At 43.2% G+C, this 24,700-nt stretch overlaps 1 protein-coding gene across 9 annotated transcripts in view; it reads left to right on the top strand.

Moving 5' to 3' along the window:
* The window catches only part of APBB2 (amyloid beta precursor protein binding family B member 2), a 338,567-nt gene that overhangs the window by 217,286 nt on the left and 96,581 nt on the right, over positions 1 to 24,700 (top strand). For 6 of the 9 annotated variants that reach the window (XM_081303291.1, XM_081303281.1, XM_081303287.1 and 3 more), the window contains 4 exons: positions 10,528 to 10,736; positions 20,507 to 20,569; positions 20,963 to 21,048; positions 21,149 to 21,209. In XM_081303291.1, the coding sequence (XP_081159417.1) occupies positions 10,528 to 10,736; positions 20,507 to 20,569; positions 20,963 to 21,048; positions 21,149 to 21,209 (419 nt within the window). The remainder of the gene's footprint in view (positions 1 to 10,527; positions 10,737 to 20,506; positions 20,570 to 20,962; positions 21,049 to 21,148; positions 21,210 to 24,700) is intronic. The other 3 variants (XM_081303292.1, XM_081303294.1, XM_081303293.1) reach the window with 3 other exon arrangements.

The raw sequence follows: 24,700 nt of genomic DNA, 5'->3' as shown, positions 1-24,700 counted from the left end.
TAAATTTAGAGACAGAGGCTTTCTTAGTTGCTCAGGTCCCCACTAAATTGCTGAGCCTGCCTTTGAGCTCATGATCCTCCTGCCTCAGCCTTCTGAGATGCTGGGATTTCAGGCATAGGCCACTATACCTAGCTCCTTTCATAACTAATAAGAAAACGTACATGTGTTGAATGTGTAGGTATTTAGAATTAGACTTTCTGATGAAATTAAAATGTTCTACAAGCCACATGTAATCCCAGTGGTTTAGGAGGCTGAGGCAGGAGGATCGTGAGTTCACAGCCAGCCTCAGCAATTTAGCAAGGTACTGAGCAGCACAGAGAGACCTTGTCTCTAGATAAAATATTTTTTTAAAGGGCTGGGGATGTGGCTCAGTGGTTAACACCCCTGGGTTCAATCCCTGGTAACTCATACTTAACCTTTCTTATATGTATTCATATATGTATGTATGTTTGGATAGGTGAGCGGATACTTGGAATTTTTCCTTTCAGGTACGTTTAGCTGTTTTATATTTCATACTTTTTAATTTTTAAGTGTGTCCATGAAGTTAACTGGACTGCATTGGTGAGTAAAGTTTTGTTAATAGTCTTCCCCCAGCGTCAGAATCACTTTCTGTTCACCTTCTCTCCAAGATTGTGAGATGCGAGTCAGAGCGGTCTCAAAAGAGGAATTTCTTCAGGATAAAGCATGCTCATTTCTGCTGCTTTAAGGACTCAACTACATGACATAAAACGGTCACCTGCTGATTAAAGAGGTGCTGTATTCAAAACAAGTATGTTCTCTCTCACATGATTCATCCTTTGTAGCTGGTGTTATCTAGTTTTCCCGAGCTAAGTAAAAATTACATTTTTAATTGAACACTTTAGTTGTTATAAATTCTTAGAAATCTTATTTGTTTTAAGGAAGAAATGCTTTGTGGTAGATGCCAGCTCAAAACGTTTATAGGGGCCGAGAGTGTAGCTCAGTGATAGAGAATGTGCCCAGAGTGCACGGGTCCTGTATTCTATCCGCAACATCCCCCCCCACACACAAGAAAGTTTTATATTACAGAATGTTTTTGTCCAAAAACATATTTGAATGAAGCAATTGTTGACTGATAATAATAAACATCATTTACTGAGTGATTACTATGTGCCCAACTTTGTGCTGGGTTCTTTGTTCCCCATCAAACCTATGAGCTATGAGCTCACTGTGTGACAGTGAGCCATTGTGACAGACCATTAGAAATTAAGCCATTTATTTAAGCTAGATTCAAATCTATGCTGTTGATCTGATACCACGGTCCCTGTTCCTGGCATTAACACAGTTCTGAGAAAAGTTAGGTCAAGTAAGCACAGACCATGTCTCCAGTGAGTCTAAACTAGGGAATTTCCTGGTGTTCTTATGCCAAAATGCTTAATAAAAACATATAATATGTTTAGTGTTGAAAGACCCAGATTTAAGGACTATCTGGATACTGAGTTCTTGGAATATTTACTCAGTTTCAACAGAAAAAATCCTCAGCTACAAATAACTCCCTATTTCAAGGACACTCAAAAATCTTAATGTTGAATTTTTAAAGGAAAATATGAAGAGAAGTGTTAGGGCATTAACACTCCCCAAACTGTTATAGAGTTTATTACAACTGTTAAAATAATGCTGCCACATGAAAGCTCAATTGAATACAAAGTGGAATTTTTTTAAGGCTATGATAGACTTAACAGGATATAAATCATGTCTTTCAATTGAACATAGCAAGAAATACATGGGCTTTGGGACTGTTTGGGGGGACTTTCATCCACTCTGGTGGCCAGCAGGTGAGGATCCTGGGAGCTCATGGATTCTGCACATTCGGGGGCTCATTCCCTCGTTGCCATGGTCCGAGTTTCTCCCAGCCCCTTTGGTAAAGGATAAATTCTAAGTAGTCTCTGTTTGCTGCTTGGAAGTCTCAGCAAATCTATAATTGACCATCTAGACCTGGAGGCCTGGCTCTGGACTATTTTAGATAGCCCTCCTGGTCCCTTCCTGGTAGAGCTTGTTACCTAGTTTACCTCTTCTAGTCATTGCTATTTTCCCAGCCTCTGGATAATACTTGATGTTGACAGAAGGCCCTTACTATCAAAGAATGAATAAGTGGTTAAATAAATGATTGAAGAACATTTCGTGTGTTTTATTCTGTAGCCAGTTGTTAAGTGGAGTTTGGAGAATAATGGCTGACTTTTCTGTGTCCTCAGGTCTCCACTTTGATTCTTAAAAGTACAGTGTTAGGAAACCATTAGCAGATGGGTTTTTTGGTCACTCCTAAAGCTCAGGGGGTGACCCCAGCCTGCCAGGTGACTTAGTTGCTTGAGAACCCCTGCTCTCCACCCTTAGGGCAGCTCCCTGTCCATCATCATCATCATCTCTCACCCACAGCTCTGACCCAGGGTGGACAGGAAGTACTTGCTGGATGCATTCATCCATCTTCCCTCTTCCCACCCTGTGCCCTGCGCTCTGGAGCTGGGCACACACACGCCCAGGAAGGGAGTGAATGCCGTTCTGAGGACCTGCAGGAAATCTTTTGTGCTCTGCAGCACAGACCTTGCTAAATATAGACTCCCAGCTCACCCATTCCTCCTTCCTCTGCCCTCCTCAGCAGGAGAGGAAATTTCCAGCTCCTGCTAGTTGCTAATTCATCTTTATTTGATCCTGGGTTTCTGAAAGAGAGCCCAGGGAGAAGGTGATTAGAGGTGGGTTTGCTTCTCACACCATCCGCTGCCAAGATTAGTGGGTCCTACCAGGAAGCCAGGGTGCAGCCAGGCCCTTAGCACTGGTGCCTGAGGTGGCTGGAGCAGGCGGGTCCTGGCTGCTCACAGATGGGCCCCTTGTTCCCACGCCAAGTGTTGCTTTTGGCCCAAGAGGCTCCCAGCACAAGAGAGACTTTGTGGGGCTCTCAGCCTTGCTATTTTTACTCCCTTCCAGTCCCTGCTTCCTATTTCTTCAAAAAAGAACAAAAAATACAAACAAGAAGGACTACAGGGCCATTTTGAAAGGACACCTGTGGCTCTCAGCTTCCACCACTGACCCATCCCCTGCCAGCGTGTGAAAGTGCCTGCGGTGACTTATGGTGGTGACAGGAGATGGGAAACCAAAATCGGGGAAAGTCCCTTGGTGCAAAAGCTCGTTGGAGGGAAGGAGGAGGAACCCGGAGATCAGCCTCTGCAGTGTGTCTGAGGGTGGGATCCCATCTCCAGGCTTCTAAGGGGAAGGCCTTGTGACCCAGGGGACACTGTCCTGGAGCAGAGTCAGGAAGGGAGGCCCACAAAGGAGGTCCATGTGGAAAGGCCTGCATTGGAAGTGTACTCACCATAACACACCTGGAACCCCAGGGTGGCTTGGAGCCCAAGTCCAGGTCCCCAAGGTGAAGCTTAGTGCTGTCACTTCATAGCTGCTTGACCTTGGTCAGGTCGCCTGCTGGCCTTATAATCGCAGCCTTACAGCATTGCTTTGCTTTATTTCGTTTTCACACTTTTTCTTAATTCCCCATTGCTGACCATATTGGATTTTTTTCACCTCTGTGAAAAAGTTAAAATTTACCTCGTTGACTTGAAACCTGTTTGTTTTCCACTCAGAACTAGGTTGACCATAGTGCCTCTTTCATGGAGCAGCCATGATTAGATAAATCCTAAGCAACAAAGGGTGCATGATACATACCCGGTCAGCCTCAGGGTCCTTGTCATTATAGCAGCCCTCTGGATCCAGTCTTGCCCTCTGGCTGGGACTGGTGCGAGCCTTACTGTAAAAATATAAGATGCACTTTACTTTAAGGGTGGAGAACTTTTTTCTAATGAAAGCCCCAGCCCCACAGCAGGGTGGGGGTGGGGGGGGACTCAAAAATCATATACAGATGCAAAGCAACTTTATTCATTTGGGGTGGAATGTGTTTGAGAGAAACCTAGGAAGAATTTAGCAAATCTGCTTTAAGATGGAGAACAGAGGACATACATCTTTATTTTTAAAATTATGAAATATTTTTCACTTTGACATTCATTGAGAGAGGAAGACAGGGCATTTGGAAAAAAAAGAGAAGGTGTCTTGTGGTGGCAGAGGCATAGCTGGCCAGAGCGCAAATGGTGCGTGTTTTAGTCAGCCTTTTCACTGCTGTGACTAAAAGACCAATCAGAAAAATTGTAAAGGAGGAAAAGTTTATTTGAGGGCTACCGGTTTCAGAGGTCTCAGTCCATAGGAGTCTGGCTCCATTCCTCAAGGTTCAAGTTGAGGAAGAACATCATGGAAGAATGTGGAGGAGGAAAGCTGCTCACATGATGATCAGAAAGCAGAGAGAGAGAGACTCCACTGGCCGGATACAAAATATGTACTCCAAAGGCGTACCCCCAGGGACCCACCTCGTCCAGCCACACCCACCCACCTTCAGGCACCACCCAGTTAATCCCATCAGGGGATTAATTCCCTGGTTGGGTTAAGACTCTCATAACCCAATCATTTCTCCTCTGAACCTTCTTGCATTGTGTCACACATGAGCTTTGGGGGGACACTCACATCCAAACCATAACAGTGCATGAGGAGGTAGAAGCCCAGCAAGGCAGGTGGGTTAGAGTCTAGAGCTGCCTCTAAATCTATCCATGCCAGGGAGCTTTCACACCTTCTTCTCCATGGAAAGAATTGCCATTAGATTATCTTCTTTGAGTCTCATTCTTTGAACCATGGTGACCATTGAACCTCTTAGAATCTGTAGCAAGCATTTTCTTTTGGATATATGAAAAAATTCTTGCTGTGACTTGAGTAAGCTGCCTATGTCAATATATTTATTGCTGGCTTTGGAGACCTGTAATCCGTAATAAACGGGAGTGGGTGTTCAGGTAATGACTAAGCCTGTTACCTGCCACCTTCATTCTGAGTACTTCATACACTACCCAGTGAAATAGGTGCTGTTATGATCCTTGATTTATGGATAAGGTCTGAAGCCTGTAGAGGTCGGGTATCTTGTCCAAGGTCATTCAAGCAGTGAATGGCTGAGCCAAGATAAGAAGGTCCTCTCTGGTATTCTATTTTCAGTCCCCATTATAGGCCATATAGTGCCATCACTAGACTTCTTTCTGATTCTTCTCTCGTTTCTAGACTCACTGGAGCCACCAAGAGTCTTGAATGAGTCCCTTCTTTTTGCTTGGATTATCTTCCTAGGTATTGAAAAATATTCTGCTTTTCCCAGCTTTCTCTTCTGGTGCAGGTCTTTTTAAACAACAGTTGAACCCTTGGGTCTCAAGATTCTACCAGCATATTTTTTAATTTGTGAAAAACAATATACACTCAGAAATAGCCATAAACACAAACATGCAGTTCAACACATAATTATAGAGGGAGTGTCCACATTACTACCTGCCACATCAAGAGGTAAAATACTTCTCTTTTTTTGGTACTAGAGAGTGAACCCAGGGGTGTTCTACCACTGAGCTACATCCTCAGCCTTTTGTTCCTTTATTTTGAGACAGAGTCTCACTAAGTTGCTGAGGCTGGCCTTTGGCTGGCAAACCTCCTGCCTCAGCCTCCTGAATCTCTGGGATTACAGGCATGCACTAGCACAGCCAGCTATAAAACATTTCTTATATTACAGAAGTCCTGGATATGCTTTCTCTAATCGTAGCCACACTTTCAGGTATCCATTAACCTGTTTTTTTGTTTGTGTGTGTTGTGTGTGTGTGTGTGTGTGTGTGTGTGTGTGGGTGTGTGGGTGTGATAGCTATATCCTTGTATTTCTTTATAGTTTTCTACTTCTTTTACCATCTATGTCTGTATCCCTAAATATCGTAATCTAGTTCTTGAACTTTATTTGAATGGAAATTTAATGAATGCATTCTCTTTTGGCTTCCTTATTTTCATTAGTAGTGTGTTTGTGAAATTTATCCATATTCTAGTGTACAGCTGTACTTCATTCATTTCATTCATTCATTCCTTCATTGTGTTGCAATTTATGTACTCATTCTGCCTTAAATGGCTGTCTAGGATGTTTTGAGGTTTTCTCTGTCTTAATGCTTCTGCTGTGAATATGTTACCTACTGCAAACACGTGGGTCCACTAGGATGTGCACTAGGTGTAGAATTGCTGGGTCATAAAGTAGAGATACTGTAAACTTTATAATTAATAACTATTCTTTTTTCCAAAGTGATTATATCCAGTTACCCTTCTCCTGGAAATGTATACTAGTTCCCGTTGTTTTACATGCCTATCAGCAATTGGTATTATAACACTTTTTAGTTTACATCAAGCTGGTGGATATCTATTGTATTATAAATTCAGGTGCTTTTTAAATATTTCTGAGGCTTTCTATAAATTTCACCAATACACTCTTATAAATCTTTCCTTGAGCAACCTCACAGTTGGCCTGAGTTCACTAAGTTGCAAACAAGTGGGTCCACTTCTGCGGATGGGGAACTGAGATGGGATCCTGCAGTGTGCTTTGTGCTGATACTGGTTCTAACTTCTCAAGATTACTGTGGCACAAAGATTCATCCAAAGTGAGAAAACATGTTCTCTAATATGGAGGTCTCCCAGGATATTCCCACTGGAAACTAAGAATACCACATTGTGACTTCAAAACCCTTAGCAGATCGGTTAACAACAGGTGCATGACAGACGCTCAGTTTACGCAGCCTGCTGAGAATCAGGAGTGCAGTGAGACTGTCCAGCACCATTGCCTTTCCATGCTGAGCCTCTTGCACCATCTTCAGCACAGCTTTGCTCAGCAAGGAGAACTGAGAGGGACTAACACTTTCTCTCCTAGCCACCTGTTGTTTCAGATATGCCTGGTTGGTTGGTCTGCACACCCTCCCTCCTGCCTTTTCCCTGGTGGTAACTGTCCCAGGACAGCTGTCTAAAGCTGCTTGATGATATTTGGAACAACTTTAGGGCAGAAGCAGCTTCTTGATATTCCAGTGTCTGAGCTCCACAGGACTCTTGCTCTAACTATGGTGTCGAAGTTCATTTTATAAAAGCAGAAATTTTGAAGAATAACTGATTTGATTTTCATGGAAAATCATACATACAGGGCAAATATGTAACAGAGAAAAATGGTGCTGTTGTGGTTGGAAAGTTCTAGAAGGGCCAGGAATTCTACCTGCCTGCTTGACTAGTTTCCTCCCCCGATTTTCTACCAATTGAAAACTATTGGGCCATTAATAAAGTCCAGAGCACTTATCTAAATGTATACATAGCTTTATCTAGGAAACACCATGAAACTGTGCAGATTAAACAAGATAAAATGTGAGGGGCCTGAGAGGCCTCAGAAGGGATAGTGCCTACTTTCCTTGTGGAACCTGTCAGTACAGAAAAGGTACACAATCCCATTCAAGACCCCTTGGCCTCCAGCCCAGAACTCTGGTTTATCATGTTATACTGTGTCTGTTGGTGTCTGCAGGGGATTATTTGCAGGACCCCTCACAGATACCAAACTCAAGTGCCTTTTATAAAATGGCATAGTATTTACATCATAAACCATGTGTATCCTCCCTTATACTTTAAATCATCTCTGGACTTATAATGCCTAATATAATGTAAATGCTAGGTAGATAGTTGTTATGCTGTGTTGTCTAGAGAATAAAAACAAGAAAAAAAGTCCGTATATGTTCAGTTCAGATATGGATTTTTTTTGTTGTTATTACTTTTTTAATTCTGTTGATCCTCTTGGTTTAATCCATGGATGTGGAACCTGCAGATAGCAGATAAGGTGGACCAGCTGCATTTCTGTTTTATCCACGAGGACATTGTTAGCAGTGCTGGGGGTCATGGAGTTGCTCTGTTTTATGAAATTGCATAGAACAGGGCTGGGGATGTGGCTCAAGTGGTAGCGCACTAGCCTGGCGTGCGTGTGGCCCAGGTTCAATCCTCAGCACCACATACAAACGAAAGATGTTGTGTCCGCCGAAAACTGAGAAATAAATATTGAAATTCTCATTCATTCTCATTCTCTCTCTCTCTCTCTCTCTCTCTCTCTCTCTCTCTCTCTAATAAAAAAAAAAGAAATTGAATAGAACAGATTGCTTTAGACGACCTCTTCTGCTAAGTGCCAAGTTCATTGGAGGATCTAATTCATTCACTCATTTCTCCCTCCTTCCTTTTTTATTCTTTTCTGTCTTCTTTCTTTCCATCTATCCATCCATCCTTCCATCCATCCATCCATCCACCATTTATTATTGAATTGTTGCCATATTGGGTGTTGGATAGACAGTGATTAGTGAGACAGGCATATTGTCCACCTGCCCTTATGCCCTCTACGTCAATGTGCAATAACAAGGGGATTCTGTAGGTGATGCTGGGACTGTTAATGTTGTAAATATGCTCAGTTTACTTCTTCCTTCATCATCATCTATTTTTAGCAACAAAATAAGCCTCCTTTTAAATTTGTTCCAGCAAACTCTCAGCATAAACTTGGACTATAAATCAGGTAAAAGTAGGGTAGGTTTGGTTCAGATCAAAACAGCCCAATTCCTGCCACTCAGCACACAGTCATGCTACAGCCCCGGCTCTTTCCACACCCCCAGTTACCTCCTCAGAACCCAATGCTCTTGATCTGGGCCCGGGGTCTGACATGACTTCATGTGCTGATACTGTGTGTAGCTATTCCTCATACTTGATAATGCCCCTGCAGTAAAGACACCTAGGATAAATGTGGAAATTCAGGCCCTTAGACCTCATAAACCCATAGAAATGGTCACTGGCAGTCTCTGTATACCCCTTCTGCTTCGCCTCAGAGCTCCTTGTTTCTGAGCCACTAAATTGGGACAAGGAATCACTTGCAAGAGTTTTCTCCAATTTAATCCCTAAAGGTGTATTTTGCCATGTGTTTTACCTTTCCTGTCCCAGTTAAGAGACTGAAAACAAAGTAACAATCAAAATGACTCCATTACCCCCTAAAGGGGGGACAAGAAAAAGGAATATATAAACACATTTGGCTCAAGTGGTTTCTACAAAATGTGGTTAAGTTGAAATTATGAAATCATGCTTAATTTTTCTGTCAGGAAGGGGGAAATTTGCATCATAATTTGACACTGGTGGCAGTTTTGCCTCTGGCAGATTTAAATGAAAAAAAAAAAAAATTCTGGAATGCCAGACAGCTGCATGAATGCACATCTGTGCCCAGAGTCTTAATCAGCCTCTTTGTTGGGTTTCTCCTTTTCTTCTTGTGGTTGTAACAGCCTCAGTCAAGCCTGCCCACATGGGGTGCAGTGACGTTCACCCAGATCAAAGCCTACATGTTTGTTCTGATTTAAAGCTCAATAACATGCCTTGGCCTCTTTTATGTGGCCACAGAGGAAAGGCCCTAACCCTTCAAGTGATGCTTTGGGTGGAGAACTCAAGTTTGTTTTCCTGCCTGCATTGATGGAGCTGCTTGGGATTCGTTCATGACCCTGCCATCTCTATGAATTTCTGATCCTACTTCCTCTCCTCTTTAGTTCTTGTATCCATTTCATGTTTAACTTAGGGCTAAGAATAAGGGTGCTTGGTTTGGTGTGGTGCTGGAGATTGAATCCAGAGGTGCTTTACCACTGATCGACATCCCGGGTCCCTTTTATTTTTCATTTTGAGGCAGGGTCTCACCAAGTTGCTAAGGCTGGCCTCAACTTGTGATCCTCCCGCCTCAGTGTCCTGAGTGGCTAGGATTACAGGTGTGTGCCACCATGGCTGGCTCCAAGATTGAGATTTTTTTTTAAGCAAATAATTATTCTGGAAACTGACATCATATTAATATGAAGCAAGTAGCTGAAACACATTTGGCTCATGTGGATGTATATCATTTGCACCCACAGTGCTTAAAAAAAAAAAACTATTATTTTTTTAATCTGAATGCCTTTGGACTTTGTCGATGCTCACCCATTTGCCACAGTCCCCACAGTTCCTTCTTGTCTCTCACACCTGTCCTCCTCCAGGTGTTTACATTACTGGCCTGTTTTTAAAGCCAGTCTGGTTCTTTGCTGAACTCTAAGGCCTTTCTAGTTCACTCTCCCGGGAATGTTCTCTGAACAATTTAGAATTCTAGAGTATTAAAAAGGACATTGCTACTTTGTGGGTGTTTACAGTTGAATGGGAGGGGTTGTTAAAGTGCATGAAAGATATAAATACAGTACTCATGTATTGAAAACCATTCAGAAAATTAGATTTATACTCGTAGCTGAGAATGATATGTGGTCCCAGCCAGTAATTAACAGAAGGATCCAGTAGATTTGGTGTGTAGCCATGTGAATTTTGCTTGGGTAGCTGATCCTGGTTCGTGGTGCTTTAGCTTGGTCACAGGGTTCTTAGAGCTATAGAAGGATCTGATATTTGAGAATATATTGAGAATATGTCAATATTCTCAAATGCCAACCTGCTCTTCCAGCTCTTTCCTTGTTTCTTCCCTATCACCCCTTTTACCACACTTTATATCCACAGGATGGTTTTGGTTTTTCTCATTTGGACTGTGGACACATCTGCCTGTACAGTTCGCCTGGCTCTTGGTACTGACGTTGGAAGGCTCTTTTCCTCTTTTAATAAAGCCCTTTCTTTTTTTCCATTTCCCAGCAGATATCTGGAGTGATCAGTCATTTCAGACAGATCCGGATTTGCCGCCTGGCTGGAAAAGAATCAATGACATCGCTGGGACCTATTACTGGCACATCCCAACAGGAACAACTCAGTGGGAACGGCCTGTCTCCATCCCCGCAGATATCCAGGGTTCTAGGAAAGGGTCACTTAGCTCTGTAACGCCATCTCCCACCCCAGAGAATGAGGTAAAATGGAAGTGTCTTTTTACCGGCTTAGTAGAGTGGATGTAAACTTGTGGTTTCTCTTTAGACTAGTGGTTTCCACCCCCAACAGGTCACCGAGGTAAGCCTTTTGATTATCATGCATGTTGCATTTGAAATCTCAGGAATGCTTCCTCTTAGTAAATAGTGTTAATATCCATCTTTTGAGGGTGTTTTCATTTTTAATGGCTTTTGGTCTCTTGAAACACCCTCCCAGTACAGAAAGCAAGAGGGGCTGATTAATGAGGAGTGGTTAAGATTCCCTAGGGCCCATGGAGGCAGTAATTTACTCTGCAGGTACCATTGCATGGTGCTGCCTCGATAAAATATTTACACGCAGAAGAACATCTCTTGGCCAGGCATGTAATAATTACCGTGCATCTTATTAGCCTTGGGTTCCTTTCCTAGCGTGGTAAGGATGTCTGCAAGAATAACCCTTGAGAGCCCTTAAATGTTTAATTTCTATTTTGAAAAGGAACTGTTTATTTAGCAGAAGTGACATAATTTTAGAAATAATTAGCAGCATAAATTTTTCCTATCCCTGAGGACGAAATCTGGATGTTTAAACAAAGAATCGAGGCATTAAAAATTCCATTGTGATATTTATTAATATGAAGTTCCTGCAGTGAACCTTTGCAAATCCTGATAACAGAACATTCAAGAGAATTATAATTGGGAAAGGTCACAATTAAGGGATGATTTTGTTTTCTTTTTTTTTTTTGAGAAAAGTGGTTTGATCCATGATACCCGGCCTTTCTCCCTCTTTTGTTCTTCAAACAAGCCCATTATCTTTCACTGTGAGGACACTTCATCTCTTACCTGCAGAGCTTTTCTGTCATTTTCAACTGTTATCACTTTTCCTGTCTTTGAACACAGTATCTTATTCCTATTGATTATTTACTTGTTGTTCTGGGAGGCAATAAGGCCTATCATCTTGTCACATTCCTGCTAATTCAAGGCTGCAGCATCTCACTTGCCCAGCCTGAACCCCAGTTCTTCATCTCTAAAGTGGAGTGAGCTGGACCCTCACTGGTCAACGAGGTTGGTTGGTTCTTTGTTCTGATCTTCAGGTACATGCTTCAGTCCAATGAACCACAAAATATTTTTTTTTCTTATCACTAGATTATTATTATTATTTTGACAGCTTTTTATTGCAGCATGACATTTCCATTCCCTGAACATTTTCCATTTAGTGATATATTCAGCTTGGGTTAGGTGTCCTAGGGAATAAAGGAGAACCAAATTAGCCCCAGTCCTGAAGGAACTTGACATAGAGGGAAGTTCTTCTCCTGTTCTAACCTGGATGCATCCAGGACTTCCTCTTGGTACCAACAGGGACCTTCCAAGATCAGAGCCGGGCAGGACTAGCCTCTGCCCTCACTAACGGCAGAGGTGCTCTCCTCCTTAGCTGTACATAATTTCTCTTGGCATCTCTGTTAGGATCCTTCTCCATTCCAGGGCTTCATTCTTCTATCCCGACCCTTTAATCGTGTTCACCGACAGAATAACCTACAGTCTTAGAACGCCAGGGTGGGAAGAGGTCATCTGGTACCAGCATCTGTGTGTTACAGATGGGAAAACTGGAATGCAGAGAGGACGGTGACCTGCAGCAATGCTGGGTCTGACATTCAAGAGTTCCTGAATTCTCCTTTATCCTCAGCCAGAGTTCTCGTCCCTCTTCACCCCTGGCTTTGGAGTTTCAGTCTACTCCCTCTCCCCATTGACTCTGAGGTGTGGAAATCGGACTAACTTTGAGGCACAATTCCTAACTCAGGAGTCTCATGTCCTCTGTAATTAGAAGAAATAAGTCTTTCTTTAGCCAGCCAAGGCCAAGGATTTTTATATCTTTGCTTCCTATGGTAGACTTTGTTTCCATATTGACTGCAAAACACTCACCCAAGGTAGCTGGCCTGGGTGAAACTTTCAGGTGTCAGAGTTCCTCTCTAATCCCTGAGCCTCCTGGTGCCCACTCTTGTCTGTTCTTCCCCCTCTATGTCTGCTTCCTACCCACATCCCATGCATTGCTCAGTGCCTCTTTCCAGGCTCAGAAGGGACACACCCCATTTTCCTTCCCTCTTGGAGTTCAATCTTGGTGTTCAATATATCCCCATAATTCAGCCTCATTGTTGCTTTTAGGGGTTTGTTGGCTCTACAGTGTAGCTCAGCAGTAGAGTGGTAAAGTGTCTGCCTGTCGTACACAAGGCCCTGGATGGCATCCCCTGCACTGCAAAAAAAAAAAAGAAAAGAAAAAAATTCAGGGTATTTTTATAAATATTATTTCTTTTACCAGATGATGTTCCTATGGGAGGAAAGACAGCTATTATGTACAATATTTAAGAAAAGAGAGTCTGAGGGTTGAGTAGCCATGTAGCTGGTATTAGAGTGGGGAGACATTCTGTCCCAATTCAGCCCTGTGCTTTGCCCTGCCCCCCCCCCACACACTATGTGAATTTCCACCTTAGGCTGGTGCCATTCCTCTCTTCTGCTGCTGACCATGCCATTATACTAGCAAAGTCTTATCCCTCCACAAATCTTTGTTAATAGATGACTATTTTTAGAAGTTTTAGAAATAGGGACTCGTATCCAATCCTTTAATAGACTTATGGGACAGGAATTCTTCTGATTCACCTTTCGATGGTTTCTTTCTTGCTCATTCTCCCCTCTGTACCTGAGGCCATCCATTGAGTCAGAGAACCAAGCAGATGTAAGAGGGATTAAATTTAAAAATCAGAGAAGCAAAGGGATGAGCAGGGAGAGAGGGGAGGAATGAGAGAGTTGGAGAAAAACCCAGCTGCCACATACCGGGATGTGGGAACCCTGGTGGTGATGGTAAACCACAGAGATTTCCAGCTCCAGGCAGTGTCTGTCGCTTTCCTCTCTATGAAACAGGCACCTGGGACTCTAGTTGTCACTCCCATTTTACACTTGACAACCCTGAAACCCAGAGATGCCAAGGGCTTACACAAGCTAGCGGAGCTGCTCCACGGTAGAGTCCACCCGACTTCAGGTCTGCTGACCCCAGCCTCCCTCCAAGCTTCCCAGAATGCATCAGGAAGCCTGCAGACTCAAGTCTCTTCATCTCATCCCGAGGAACAGCTCTGTTACACACGGAGCCTTCTAGAAAATGACTTCTCTTAATAGCACCACTTCAGGTGCTAATGACAGCGGAAGAAAAATGAATGTTTCTCTAACATCATTTCTTTGATCCCTAAATAGAATCTATTTCAACTAATCTTGAAACATGAGCAAAGGCAAAATGTTAAAGGAGAGAAGACACTTGTGTCGTGTTAGAAATGCATATTTTTATTCAGCTTTATCCTGAGCTCAGTTGGGGGAAAAAATTAGTCAAATAAGTGCCAAATCTGTTGACTTCACAAAAGTTTAGGACTGAAGGCATCCTTACAGTTTGAAAATTCCACGTTTCACATTCCAAAGTTCACTCGCGAAGTGTTAAGCGCCGTGGATAATGTTTCCACCGCACATGTCAGCCGTGTTTTTTCAAAGTTTACAAACAGACCAGGAAACATTTGCCACCAAAATTGGCACGTGGTGCTCTTCCCTACCCCAAGCCATTTATTTGTTCAAAATTACCTCTCAAATTATTCGGGTGTTGAATTTTAGATGAGAGCCACACAGAATGTTTTTATGAATAACTGGCCCATAGCCAAATCTTACTTACAAATCTTTTTGAGTGAGAGACCATCTGGTTTCTCCAAAAGAGAGGATAGAGAAGGTGGCAGGTGAATCATTCTTCAGAACTGTAACCTCACCTTGGTCGTGAATGCTCTGTTCCTGTTGAAGCCCTCTGCATGGCCTCTCTGGGTGCTCTGAGCAGTTAGTGCCCAGGAGGGGTGGAATTCATTCCTTTAGAACCAGTGTATTTCCATGTACACTTGGAAATAAGATGACAACATCAAGGGCCATTTTGTCATCATTTTACTGAACTTCTTGACAAATCAAGACTTTTTAGATCTGGAAAGAGCACTGGAGATATTGTGACAGTCTTTCTCAGCCTTTGAGCTAAAACAGCAACCAGGAGGATTTCTGGGGACTTGTAAAATGTGTGGGACCTGGAAATCTGCTTTTACATAAGCTTTCCGGGGGACTCAGTGCTGAGTGCTGTGTGACAACCAGCCCTCTAGGGAACCAAGTCTCTTATTTTTGTGTGTCACTTGCTCTTAAATTCTTTGGCCTCACCCCAGTGTCTCTCGGGGACTGCTGCTCTCCATCATCTGCTTTGAAAGCTCCTTATTCTATCTCATTTTTTCGAAGTGTCATGACCTAGAGCATGTTAATCTCCCTCCAGAAAACTGTGGGGGTCGGGACCTGGTGTCCTCGTCTTATGTCCCCAGACCTGGCACAGTTGGTGGTAGTGATAAAGTTCATCAGATGTTTGCTGAATGAAGGCGAAACCCAGCCTCAGAGAGAGGGAGCTTTGACTGGTTTGCTCTAATGGCAGAGCCAGCGCTAGAACCATCCAGAGTAGAGTGTCTACATTATGCTGGTGCTCAGAGATCTAATTGCACAAAACTCTGTCAGTCTTACTAGTTTTTAAAAAATATTTTTTATTTGTCGATGGACACAGTATCTTTATTTAAGTATTTTTATGTGGTGCTGAGGATTGAACCCAGTACCTCACACGTAGGAGGCAAATGCTCTGCCACTGAACCACCACCCCAGCCTCGGTCTTACTATTTTTTTTTTTTTTACTTTTCTGAATTGTGTTTATATAATAAAACATATGCCATACAGTTGTCTTCCCTTATCCACAGGGGACACATTCTGAAATCCCTTAGTAGCTGCCTAAAATCTATCTGTACCAACCCCTAGATGGACTGCAGTATTGCAGCAGTCAGTCTGACAGCCAGGACAGCTACTAAGTTCCAGCACAGGTATATACAGCACAGGTGTGCGGACAAACTGAGGGTTTGTTTCCCAGGAGCGAGGAGGAGGATGGTATGGAAATTCATCACAATACTCAGAATGATGTACAGTTTAAAACTTAGAAACTTTATTTCTGTGTTTTCCCATTTAATATTTTTGGACCCTGGTTGACAGCTGATAACTGAAACTGCAGACAGCAAAACTGTGGAGAAGGGGGAACTGCTGGACTCCCCCTATAGCATCACATCCACCCAAACCACAGAGAGTATTTGAAAAGAAAGGGAAACATATACACACATAAATGTACAGAATGCTCATTTAATACTGCCTGGCTGATTCCTTGGAATTCTGGAATTCCAATATTGCAGGTTTTCCACCATTTCCATCAAGGCCACACTTGTTAGTCTAAAGTCCTTTTTTTTGGGGGGGGGTGGTCCTGGGATTGAACCCAAGGGCACTTAACCACTGAGTCACATCCCCAGCCCCTTTTTATGTTTTATCTTGAAACCAGGTCTCATTAAGTTGTTTAGGACCTCAGTGAGTTCCTGAGTCTGGCCTCAAACTTGAGATCCTCCTGCATTGCTGGGATGATAGGCATGCACAAACCACAATCGGTGTGAGCCTCAAGTCTTGACAAAACAGATTGAAAAGTGTAATTCAGACACTTCATAGTCATCAGACTCTCTGTCATGCAGGAAGAGAGAGAGTAGAGGATGAGGGAACTGTCATTTCTAGGGCACCTATTGGTAGCCAGCCCCTGAGCTAAGAGCCAACATTCTTATCACAGGTTGTCTTCACTCTGATACAAGGTGTTCTTAGCCCTGTTTGATACATGGTAGAACCCAGGCCACAGAGCAAATGAAAGCAGACTTAGGACTTGGACCCCAGCTTTCCCACAGCTGGACTAGCTTCAGAGCTTTGGGAGTGACACACAGATGACATGGCATCTTCTGCCAGAGCCATTGCCAGATGTTCAAATGCTCTCGTCCTCACTTGGTCCTCAGCAGTTTAGCTCTCCATTCTCCCTGGTTTGCGTTTTGATACCACTTCCCAGAAACCTTCTGGGTACCCTGGCTTAGTTGGTTTTGTGTTCCAGCAACAGTTCCACAGACACTGGGTGACTTACAATGAACAGAAATTTATTGGCACACAGTTCTGAAGGCCAGAAAATCCAAGATCCAGGGCTGCCTCTAGCAAGGGCCCTCTAGTGAACACACAGTACAAGAGAGAACAAGCAAAAGAACTTGCAAACTTATGGTCTTTTATAATTGGCTTTCATCCATTTAAGGGGGTGGAGACTCGGTTCAACCCCCTCCCATCAGGCCCCACCTCCCAATACTGCTACACTGGGGGTGCTCTCCGGCACATGCTTTTTGGAGGAAGAATTGAACTATAGTGCACCCTGAGGAAGGTTCCCTCGTGGGGACTTTCCCAGCCCTATGAGACTCCATCCTCGGGAACATCCTGTTGACATTGTCAAAGGATCAATTCTAATATTGGCCTTTTTCCAGCGAAAGGATAGTGCTTCTTTTTTTTTTTTTTTGACTTGTGGAATTGCTTTCCAAGACCCCAAGAGAGAAATATGGAAGAAACAAGCTGGCTTCCTTTAGTAGACCCACCCCTGCACAGTTTTTTGCTTGGTGCTGATGGGTCATGAAGGGTGCTGTGTTCCAGGCAGGGGTCAGTCGTCCCGTACACACAGTCTCTGAGGACCCAGAACTGCACACGATCATCATATTCAGCATATGGGATGTTGCAAGCTGGGCAAGGTCAGGACAAGCACCAGGAGAGCATGTCCCCAGCCCTCTACTCTCACTCTCTGGTTTGCATTTTGGTAGCAGAACATCACTTGGCCGTGGGAGGCTTTAGCTGAATTGCCTGGAAGGTACCAGGTGGGAGGCTGTTGCTCACAGGAGATTAGTGCAGCTTTCTATCACTCTCCGTTCCTCCCATCAGTCTCACCTGAGCATATGGCTTCACTGCTTTCCCTCCTCCATTGCTTTTTCTTTTTGTCTCTTCCTTTATCCCTCCCACCCCCACAACCCAGACTGCCGACCCCAGTGGCCAGAGAATTTCTGTAAAACCACAGACTCTCTCATTGGTTGTTTTTGGAAAATTTTTATTAACTAAAATTATTAGCTAAATGTAGAAAACATTCTCTCTTATGAATTAAAAATATTTAGATGGCTGTGTACTTCTTCAAATTTAAGAAAAAGTCTTTGTATTTCATTGACCTTCCTTTTTAAAAAAAGAAAAAAATTATGGTTACTTATACTGGGGAGAAAGTTTCTCATCTTTGACGTAAATGGATGTTTTTAAATATAGGAGGGAAAAGAGATCTTTGGCCCTTTCCTAACTGAATATCGCCAGTTTCCATTTTTCCTTACTTGAGTTTTATACTGAAGGGTCTCTTCAGGAGAGCCCATGTTATTGTAAGATTTTGGAAAAATCACTGTATAGGGCCTTTGTTTATTTAAATCTCTAAAAGGTGATTGTTGGAAGATTGCCAGCTGACCTGTGTTCCGTGGCAAGAGAAGTGGATTCACATAGGCCTAGAACTGTAATCAGCTTTCACTTTACAGAGACTCCTATGTCCAAAGAGTAAATATATTTAAAAAACATTTTTTAAAAAAGAGCACATATGCACACAGAGACCTGTTTTTATTAAGTGCTGGAACTTTTCTGAATACTTGCTTTAGAAAATACTCTTCTTTTGCTAACACATAGCCCGTCTGGGGTAAATTCTGATTTCAGATTTCTTTTTTCAGACACCCCTCCTTTTATTTCTTTATTTTTTTTTTAATTAATTCCTAAATTTTTCTACGAGGACACAGTTATCTCAAATTCCTTTAATTCATCATCTGACATTCTTTTTCAAAGTTCAACTTAAGTGAAAAACAGACCCATCAACAAAAATGATAACTTGGAGCCACATGTTCTTTTCTTGGGGAGATGGGGTCCTGGAGGTTGAACTCAGGGGCACTATACCAGTGAGCCACATGCCCAGTCCTTTTTGAGACAGAGTCTTATTCATTTGCTGTGCCTGGCCTTGAACTTGCCATCCTCCTGACTCAGCCTTCCAAATTGCTGGAATCATAGGAGTGTGCCACCAGGTCTGGTGCTTGTTTTCATTGTTAAACATAAAAATCTAACTTGAAATTTTAGTTTGCACTTAATCTCAGGTCCTTATCATGAATCCTTATTATATCCCCTATAATGTCGATGCTAAACCTTTTGGTCACTGACCCCTCTGAACATATGAGCAGCCAGGCACAGCGGTGACTGCCTGTAATCTCAGCAACTCAGGAAGCCGAGGCAGGAGGATGCAAGTTGAAGGACAGCAGAGTAATTTAGCAAGACCCTATCTCAAAAGATAAAAAGGGCTAGGGAAATATCATAGAGCGCCCCTGGATTCAATCCCCAGTACTGCCAAAAAGAAAGAGAAAAGCATGAGCAAGTTGGGCGTCTTGTCCCCAGGAGAACACTGGTGCATTGAGTCCCACACCCATCTCGGGGTTTGCCTTTCCATCTCCACTAAGAGTCTAAGATTCTCCTAAGTGAATTTTCTCCTCAGCGGAGGTTGAACACTGATAGAGTAAGGAGAGAGGTAAGGGGCTGGGTTCCTACCCTCTTATTCATTAAAAGTGATTTTTTTAAACAATAAGTATGGTGATCTTTCGTATTATAAACTCTGCAATTCAGGTGCTCAGCCCCAGAAAGCAAACACAGCTACTGTGGAGTTGAGAAAATGCATCTCATTTGCAGCGCCTTTGCCCTTATCAAGACCTACAGAGTTTAAAAAAAAAAAAAAAAAAGCATCTTTGGATCATCTGAATTTAAATTTGTCTTCCCTTAGTGGTTTTAAGAACTGTATTAACATGAGTTTAAGGTGATGGGTCAGTACTCATTTCTCATTTCCAAAGAACAAAGTTGAGACATTACTTCCTTGAAAAAAAAATTGTTTTGTTCATTTATTACCCAAAGCAAGAGATTTGCCTGACCAGTCAGTGAACAGAGACTCACAGGACTGTCCTTGCATTCTATTAGTTTCATTTATTTCTGCAAATCTTAAGTGAAAAATATTTGAATATTTCCTTGGCATAGAAGAAAGAAAAGACATTCCTTATTGTCGGACGTGGCCCTTATTGTCAGAGGTGGAGAGAGGAGTGGTTGAGAGGCAGAGACCTGTTGCAGGAGTTTCCCTCTGAGGCAAGGCACCATGCTTTGTGCTGTGATTCTGCTTAGGAAATCATTTAGTTCCCACATATTAATCTCTCAGGAGGTTTGTGTGGCAAGGAAGGAGAGCATTTTATGAGCTAGAGGGATTTAGAGTGTTTAGAATGATTTTTTGTTCAGTAAAACAAATTTCAGCAAGATATTGCTGTCAGTCTGTGCTCCTTACTAACCCTGTCTCCCCTTTCTGTAAGTGACAATAACTTGATCCTCAGATTTTTGTGTTCTTGGCCATGGGCATCCTCAGTTGACAGACTAACATGTTGTCATCCCTACCCGCTACCCCTGTAAAACAGTTCTGTCTGGTTAAGGTGGTGGGGGGAGGGTGTTCCTATGGAATTTAGGCATATGGTTTGCTTTGAAAACTACATTTAGAAAATCACTGTCTGGTTCTGATAACATTCAGTCATTTGTTTTGGTAAGTAATTAAAATGCCCCTGTCTCCCCCTGCCCTAGTCTGCAGGTGATAAGCTAGTCTTAGAGTGAACTAACAAGTTGCTGTTAGAGTTAATTTGTTCCCTAACCCATCCTGTGAATATCAATGCTAACAACAGTGTCTTGTGTTTTTTTTTTCTTTTTCTTTTCTTTTTTCTTTAAATCAATGTGCTTTTTTCCTGTGTGAATAATTACATGTCTAGAAACAGCCATGGAGTGATTTTGCTGTTCTGAATGGGGGAAAGATTAATAGTGACATTTGGAAGGCAAGTATATTGTCAGATTTTAGATCGTTCCATACGTTTTCCTTTCTGCATGGCTGCGGCTGTATGATTTTCTTCTTTGTGAATATCCTGCATTCTGCAGGAACGAAGCGAAGGGGCTTCTGATGAGGGGCGTGCAGCTCACACTCATGTTGCCTTTTTTGATGTCTCCTGTTGTGAATGACTCCAAGCTGATGGCCCCAGGTTCCCTGTTGAGAACAGGCACCTGTGCACCAAGTCAAGCCTCCAGCAGCCCTTGCATGCCTTGCTCTGCCTAAGCTCACACCACTCTCTGCCTCTGCGGGAACTTCGCTCCCCTTTAATGCTGGAGGCAATGTAACAACCCCCCCACACACACACCCAGTCGTACATTAACAAGGATCTTTTTTCCTCTAGGATTTGCATGCAGCCACAGTCAATCCAGACCCCAGTTTAAAAGAGTTCGAAGGAGCAACGCTACGTTATGCATCTTTGAAACTCAGGTAGGAAGGATGTGGGTGGGGTCTGCGATTGAAAAGTGCAACCTTTGCAGCGAGTGTGTGCGATAGAATTCTAAGACCAGTTTTCTGGTTTTCTTTCTAGAAATGTCCCTCATGCTGATGATGACGATTCTTGTAGTATCAACAGTGACCCAGAAGCCAAGGTTTGTAAGAAAAATATATTCTTGCATCAAAATAAGGACTGTGGATAATGGCCTTCTTTTTACAAACCATCAGTCCAGAGCCACTTAATAAGTAATTATTCCTTGATCATCTCTATTTTTTTTAATCATCTGGATTAATCACTCTAAGAAAATCCATAGGCCAAGTTAGGTTTGGGGTATGTCTAAATATTAAGACTGCCTGAATGTCACTACATCACTTTTTTGAAGAATATAATAAGCTAAGATAACGACTGTTCAGATGAGGGCTCCAGAAGTTTTTAAAGACACTTCCAGTGCTGCCCTATAGAGAGAGAGGATGAACAGGCAGGATGTGAGACCCTCCTTTGCCAGGGCAACCCGCACCTCTGCAGGTGGAACGCCTTTGCCATCCCTGTCGTGAACACTGGCTGGAGATTCTGCTTTATGATGAAAAATGAGGGCAACCTGGTCTCCATTTTGCTTTGGAATTTCTGGTGGGGTCCCAGTGAGACCCTTATGGGCTTGTGGCCAATGCAGTTTCACCGGGCCTCATGCTGAGAGGGCCCCTTACACAGTTTCTAATGTTGCATGGTTGTCTTGAAATAATCATTTGTTTTGGATTTTTATTTTATAATTGAAGCCCTGTGGGATAGTGCAGCATGCATTCAGGATTGGAGCCTAGGCTGTGCGCACTCTGGCCTCCCTGACTACCCAGGCAGTTCTTGCTCAGCTGCCTGCCCACCTTGACACCCCAGGCCCTGCTCAGTCCTCTGATCTCTGGCTCCACTCAGAGACTCCTGCTGCCTTCCTCCTTCAGAATGGGTTTGGCCATGAGCATGGGGTGGATTAGAGGAGGTGTCCCACACCCTTGGCATCTCAGGATGGAGCATGGAGTGTATCCAGCAGGCAACTCTGGAGTGAGCCTCTTGCCTGCCCCCTCCCCATCCACGTACCTAGTGTGTCCGGGCGTGATATTGTAGGGCGCCTGTCTGTCATGGATTATGGTGATGGGCCCATGGGAAAAGGAGATTCCTGACTGGTTTCCTCACTGCTGGACAGCAGATGGTGCATCTGTGTAACAGCTGGTGATGGAACCCCAAAGCTGATGGCCTGTGCGTGTGCACCAAGACACAGGCAGGGCCTTGGGCACCTGTTGGGGGGTTGGCACACCCTCTGCACATGCCCCTGTGACTGAGGGAGGGCAGCATTAAATGCAATGCAGAAATACAATAGCAAGAGGAGAGAGGGTGCAGGAGAAGGGAAAGAGCTTTATGTTGAGCACTTTCTATATCATTTCTTTTTCTGTGTTTTGAACAGGGGAGCCTCTGCATTTTCATTTTTCATGTTTCATGTTTTCATTTCCACACTGTACGGCGGGTGCTCAGTGCTACCCGCTGTGGAATGTTCCCGTGTGTTCTTCGTCATCATTTTCTCCTCCGTCTCCTGGGCCATGGAGAGGGAAGGATCCCTCCAGACTTTTTTCTATTCTAAATCTCAAAGTAGATCTATGTCTGTTAATACAATTGCAAATGGGTTTCCTTAGTAGTAGTTAAAAGGAGTATACCTTGCAGGTTCAAAACCTTGGCTTCTTTGCCAGAAATTGTCATCTTGACACCTGGTTCTATAAGGATCTCAGGGCTCCCAGGGGAATCTGCTGCTCTGAGTTCACTCAGCTTCCTGCTAAGCACATCACCATAGGATGAGCTGCTCAGAAGCAAGTAACATTCCAAACAAGTCCTTGGGCTGCTGCTAACAGGCTGGCTTTTAAAGATAAATTTTAAGTCAAGGAAGGGATGCAATAAGACAGCAATGAGGGCTGTGAATAATTTGCTTTGCTATCAGGTGTTTTACAAGGGCTATCAGCAGAGGCTGGAGGGGGAGAGGGAGGGGCAGGAAGTGCAGATCTACGGGCACCTTGAATGGGGCAGTGCTGGCTCTGAAGCCCTGAAACTGACAAGAGTGGGCGGGAGGGTAATTCACAGACTGGAGACAGAATTGGTGACAGGAATAGGGAGGCTGGTTAAATTATACTTAAGTGGGTGGGTTGGGTCTCTTTTTCTTCCTCTAGTTGTATTACTTACTGAATTCTTTATCTGCCCGCCTCCTGCTGTCAGTGTGTCTGTCCATAAACTTGTTCATGTTAATAAGGAGGCTCCGCTTTGTCATAAGTTACTGAAGCTGTGCTTAATTTTAAAACACAAAAGAAAAAAGTGTATTGTATTACTTACTTGGATTCGTAAAATATCTGAGAAGACTTATAAGAACAAATGCTTTTTAAAAAACTATAGAAAATATAAAGGAATAAACAGTGCATCATGACGGTTGGAACAATATTGACCAGAAAGGAAAAGAAACAGAAAAAAGAAAAAATTATACCAAGCTTTTCAGGTCACAGGATTTGCACATTTACTAAAATTAATCAGCTGCTGGTGGTTTGGGGTCGGGGTGGGGGGTGTCCTGGTGATCACAGATAGTCCCAGCTTACTATCGTTCAGCTTTATGATGGTGCAAAAGCAACGTATATTCAATAGAAAATATACTTGGAACTTTGAACTTTGGTCTCTCCCAAGGCTGGGGACAGGGTCCACAAGCCACAGCTCCCAGTCAGCCATGAGATCACCAGGGCACAAACCGGTACTCTGCAGTGCCTCATGCTGCTGAGCTACAGTGTGGGGTAGGTTAGGTGTATTCAGTGCTATTTCAACTTCACAGTATTTTCAATTCACAAGGGACTCATAAGGACATAACCCCACTGTATGTCAAGGAACATCTGTCTGTATTTGCACCGAGGTGAAATCCACTCTTAGGGTGAATGGCATGAACGCCTAAAAGGGAAAATCAGAATCTTGAAAGGACTTTTGCAAACCTCCACGTGCTTCTAACTACCACCCTGCCACCCTGTGTTCTGAAGGGTCCCTTGTTATGGAACGTCTCCACCAGCACTGAGGACCGAAGGCATGTCAGGAGGGAGGAGGAGTTTCTGCTTTGTATGAATCGCGCTGTGTATTAGGCAGAACCTTCCAATTCCTTACAGAATGTGAAGGTTTTTCTTGTGCTTCATTATAAAATAATTGAAAAATGAGTATTTACTGAGTACTAACTCTTTGCTAGGCGTGTTCCTAAAACCTTTCATTCTGTTGACTTGTGCTCCCTTAAATTTACAGAAGGCTATAGCATTATCTCCATATTGCAGATGGGGAAACTGAGGCCTGGGAAAGTAAATAGATAGTAAGTCATCGAGCCAAGATTTGAATCCAAGCTACTTGGCTCCAGAGCCCGTGATCACTAGACTAACTTAAGAAATAAAAAAATGATTTTTTTTCCCACACAAAACTTTATTTAAGGGCCACCATGTGGTCAGTGTTCTCAAGAACATTGCTCAGAAATTAGAATTTTGCCAGCTTTATAGCATTTCGTACTGGAAGCAAACACCCAGGCACAACTCATCTGAAGTAAATCAGTAGAGGACTGTGACAGCGTAGACCAGCGCTCTGTTCTGGCTTGAGACCAGG

This window comes from Spermophilus citellus, assembly GCF_964194105.1.
Source record: "Spermophilus citellus genome assembly, chromosome: 8".
Taxonomy (NCBI): Eukaryota; Metazoa; Chordata; class Mammalia; order Rodentia; family Sciuridae; genus Spermophilus; species Spermophilus citellus.
The sequence above is the reverse complement of the archived record's forward strand: the minus strand, read 5'-3'. Positions and strand labels throughout refer to the sequence as shown.